At 36.0% G+C, this 4,663-nt stretch overlaps 1 protein-coding gene across 1 annotated transcript; it reads right to left on the reverse strand.

Moving 5' to 3' along the window:
- Window positions 1-614: 614 nt before the first annotated feature.
- LOC109171895 (7-deoxyloganetic acid glucosyltransferase-like) lies at window positions 615-3,924 on the reverse strand. Its single transcript, XM_019320983.1, has 2 exons — window positions 3,307-3,924; window positions 615-1,593 (listed from the first exon to the last, which is right to left on the reverse strand). Exons 1-2 carry the CDS (start codon window positions 3,845-3,847, stop codon window positions 668-670), a joined length of 1,467 nt encoding a protein of 488 aa, XP_019176528.1. The 5' UTR covers window positions 3,848-3,924; the 3' UTR covers window positions 615-667.
- Window positions 3,925-4,663: the final 739 nt, after the last annotated feature.

The raw sequence follows: 4,663 nt of genomic DNA on the forward strand, positions 1-4,663 counted from the left end.
ACCCTAGAGAGAAATTTTAATTAGGTATAGATATGTATTTCTTCTCGATAACAATTTCCGTGGACATGAGATTCTAATTTCATGAAAATGAAAAAATTTCAATTTCACGAAATTACAATTCCTTCCAACCAAACGAAGGATTTTACTTGTCTTACGTGGGAATTAAGTGGGATAGGATACCATAGATAATAGATTAGAGTGTCAGGTTGAACGATGTTGGAACGAAATTCATAATAAAAATTTAATTTTAATTTGTGTGTGTTAATTGTATATAGTTTTAATTTGTGGTGGCTGCCTGGCTGGGTTCTTTTTAACTAGAATATTAATTACTTGCATGGGTGCCCTAATAATATACATTTTCAATATAGCCGCAGCCACCATATATAGTGTACAAATTAAATGAATTTGGTATTGTTCTCTCCTAATGCACTTCTATCTAGTAGTTATGTATGGGTTTTTTTTTTTACTCTCTCTAACTTGATAAATAAAAAGACAAATTAAAAAGTGTAAGTTTTTCTTATTTTAATTTAAGAAATTGCATTCATACTATTTTTGACAATAAGTGGACATAGAATACTAATACAATTCAGTTTAAAAACTCTATGGTTCATAAAATTAATCTAAAAATATAATGAGCTGAGCTGAGCACAATTCATCACAATACAATTCACATTCTCTTTATATCTTCAATCAAGTTCTCTAAAGAAGAGATAGATGAACCACCTTCTTTTGCACATTCTTTAGCAGAATTTGCAAATTGCTTAGCTCTTTGCAAGAACTCATCTTTCCTCACCTCCATTAGATCCCTCACCATTTTCTCAATTATGTGTCTGTCACAAGTGTCTTTCATGTCTAACCCGATCTTCCAAACCTCCCCAAGAAACCTACTATTCACCTGTTGATCGGCATAGAAAGGCCAACCGATCATTGGCACCCCGGCAACGATGCTCTCCATAATGGAGTTCCATCCACAATGAGTCAGAAACCCTCCAACAGCAGAGTGTGCCAGCACTTCCTGTTGCGGAGCCCACTCCACAACGCAACATCGTCCCTCTAACCCGTTCAAGATTTCTGTCGGAACCTCTCCGCGCTCTACTTTCTTGTTCAGAACCAATCGCGGGTTTAAAGCCCACAGAAAACGCTGCCCGCTATTCATCAACCCATGCCAAAACTCCGCGAGGGTTTCTTCGCTCACCAAAGTTAGAGTCCCGAAGCACACGTACAAAACAGAGTTTGGCGGCTGCCTATCAAGCCAATCCATGCATTTTTTGCCATCTTCATGCAAACCATTCGAAGAAGTGGTCAATGTAACATTACAACTACCAAGTTTGTTTCGTAGTAATTCATGTAACGGTCCAATTGCGTACACGTTCAACATGTCACCGATTCGCATCTGGTCGAGTGTCGAACCCTCGAGTTCTTGAAATGAGTTGATTATGTGATGTTTGGTTCGAAAACATTTTCGAAACTCCATCATAAACTTGAAAAATGGATCTTCTAAGTCATCCACTCTACAATTGCCGGGAAGATCACGGCGTCTAAGCAACTTCTCCATACCCTTAACACTTAAGATTGGCTCGTCCATATCCTTTCCTAAATTATTTTTCGAACCCTCAAAAGTCAAATAATTAGTAATTGTCTAGATAGCACAAAAATAAGAACCAAAAAACTAAAAAGGAAAACACAAGCAAGATACTATACACTGATACACATGTGAGAAAAACGTACAAATATATATACAAAATATATAACTGTGTATTTGTCAACAAAATTAAAATACATGTAAATATTAATTGTTATTTAGTTTAACTATCACTACTGGAAATTATAGAATTTTCGACCACCTGAAAATGATCTTAAATCAATTCGAAAGTAAAAAGTGATCGGATATAGCAACAAAGATTTTTCCGAATACCAAAAGTGTTCAGAACAAGACTTTCGACTTGATTTAAGATCACTTTGAGGTGGTCAGAAATTTCATAATTTTCAGCAGTGTATATCCAATATTCGAAAGCAACATGGTTGATATTATTGTTGACTTTTGACATGAAATTTTGCAGGACAGTAATACACTGCATACGTCTCTTACCTATATATAGTACTATGTTAGTTTAATTTTCCGTCCTATTCCTTTATCAGTAATTGTATCATCATATCGTGCAAGTTAGTGCGAACTTTTTACTACTTTATTGTCCATTGTCCAAATTATAGTATAAGATGACATATGATAATTAATTAATTGTTAGAAGTATTATTATTAATTATTTAAGTAATAATAAATGTTAATGATGTTGACATCCAAGATCTTATGAATATTAAGTGATACTTACCTTTAAGTTATTTTATTATTTAAAAAATAAAAAATAAAAAAACAAGAGAAAGATAATTCTTACTTTTTAAGTTGTCAAAGAAAAGTGTCCATGCAACTATGCATGTTTACACATTATTAGTATATATTTGAGCCGTGTTGAACAACTCGTTTTTCTTAAAATGTTAATCAATTATCAAAATTAGAATTAAGATATTTTAAAAAAATACTATGGCCCTATTTGGTAACATATATAGTTAGTTTATTATTCAATTTTGTCTTATTTGACCACTATTAGTTGTTTGACTTTGTTAAACAATCAATATGAGTGTTTGATTAATTAGCTTTTTGTAACAGTTTATTGTTTCAAAATGCTAAAATTCAAATAGCTTCTCAAAGTAGCTTTTTTGATCAAATTTTTGAGAAAGTCATTTTGCATGTAATCAGCTATCAGCTAACAACATTTACCAAATACTTTTCTACAATCAGTCAATCAGCTAATGTTATCAACTAGTCAAACTCACTAACCCAATCAGCTAATAGTTATTTACTAAACACACCATATATACTTTTAAATGTCAATAAATCTACACATTATGTGCTGAGTAGCTTGTAACTCAATGACAGGTTGACACCTCTGTGACTCTCCCATATAAGAGGTCACGGGTACTATTTTGTTCTCCTATCCTGGCAATCGTAAGTTTTATTTTAAATTTTATAGATGTGATATTAAAAATAAAGTAAAAGTGACATAAAAACTTAAAACATGCTAAATACAAGAATACATGTGTGATCTTAAAAAAAAAAAAAAAAAAAATCACCCTAGTGCATATATAATTGGGGTGATATTAAACTATTATTAGTTCAAAATTATTATTAATTTAAATAATTAATTTGATTATTTAGATGAAAAAAGGTGCATCTAATTCAAATATAAATAATATAAATATTTTAAATACCAAAAAAAAAAAAAAAAGAATGAAAAATGTAAAGCTCACCATTGAAGGGGAGCTCGCCAGCCTGAATCAAAGAAGGGATGCTAAAATACGCCCAAGTAGCGGCGGCGCTCACAGGATGAAACGAAATAATGGGAACGCCCACCTCCTCCGCAACATCAACCGCGAAATTCGCGAATCCATCGGCGATGATGCACCTCTGCGGCGCGCTATCCTCGCCGCCGGAGGTGACGACGATCTCCTTCAGGAACGGTTTCGCCGTGGCCGAGAGAGAATGAAGGAGTTGTACTATGCCGACGCCTGAGCTCCGGTGATCATCAGTGAGGCCGTGGGGGAGGCCGTCGGGAATCGTCTCAAAACGGAAGCCGGAGTAGCAGCGGAAGCGGGAGATGACATCGGAGAAGCACAGAAGGTTGTTTCGCGCGTGGACGGTTGTGATGAACGTGACTTTGAGGTGGGAGAGGCAAAGCAGTTGGGCTAAGTTGAGCATGGAGTGGATGTGGGATGGAAATGGGTATGCTATGATGATGATATGAGGATGAAGAGGAAGAGAAGGTTTGGGGGGAGTAGCTTGGTGATCCATCAGTGAAATAATATCCTGAATCAATTATGCAAATGTAATCGATATCTCTCGCTCTCGCACACACCTGTAGGGGTCAATTCTGTGGTTGCCGAGGAATGGAATGGAATGGACTAAAATATAGAGACTTTTGAAATTTGAATAAGAATATTGATGGTTGAGGTTGACCGTTCTTAACAAAATTATATAAAAAAAATATGACTCTGGCTTTAAAGGGTTGTCGAATGTTGCCTGTAACTGCTATAGCTCGGCTAACATTTAACAAGTTAGTTGCTATGTTTGTGAACAGGCGTGCAGCTGGGGAGTTAATGCAACAAGCAGGCTTGCGTTGGCCAAAGAATATTTTTAAAGAGATGTCAAGGAGGAAACAATTAAAGAACAATGCCACCGTTAAGCCATATAATCACCAGATTGGGCTTTACGAGGTTGCTCTTGATAGGTCGTGCATTTCTCAACCCAACGTAAGATTTCATGAACTTAATTTGGAGCAGAAGACATGCACATGCGGTGAATGGGCGGTAAATGGCTTGCCTTGCGCTCACGTCTTAGCAGCATGTCATTTCAGGAGAAGTGTCCCAGACTCCTTTGTGCCTGCAGTGTTTACTTTAAACTATTATAGAATGTGTTATGCAGGTGACCTCTATCCAGTGACAAACGAAGAGCATCATCAAAACAGTAGGTTAATTACCCTACCACCCTCAAATGCGCGCCACAAAAGTCATAGAGGACAACAACAAAGGAGTAGGTTTCAAAATGAAATAGACTATGGGAGGCGTCATCATTGAGGAAATCGTCAAGAAAAAGAACTCATAGTAAGGC

This window comes from Ipomoea nil, unplaced genomic scaffold (assembly GCF_001879475.1).
Source record: "Ipomoea nil cultivar Tokyo-kokei standard unplaced genomic scaffold, Asagao_1.1 scaffold0382, whole genome shotgun sequence".
NCBI lineage: Eukaryota > Viridiplantae > Streptophyta > Magnoliopsida > Solanales > Convolvulaceae > Ipomoea > Ipomoea nil.

Coding starts and splice junctions, on each gene's coding strand:
- LOC109171895 (XM_019320983.1), bottom strand. CDS start 3,847: ATGGATCACCAAGCTACTCCCCCCAAACCTTCTCTTCCTCTTCATCCT. Junction 1,594..3,306: donor TGGCGAGCTCCCCTTCAATG/GTGAGCTTTACA, acceptor AAAATAATTTAG/GAAAGGATATGGACGAGCCA.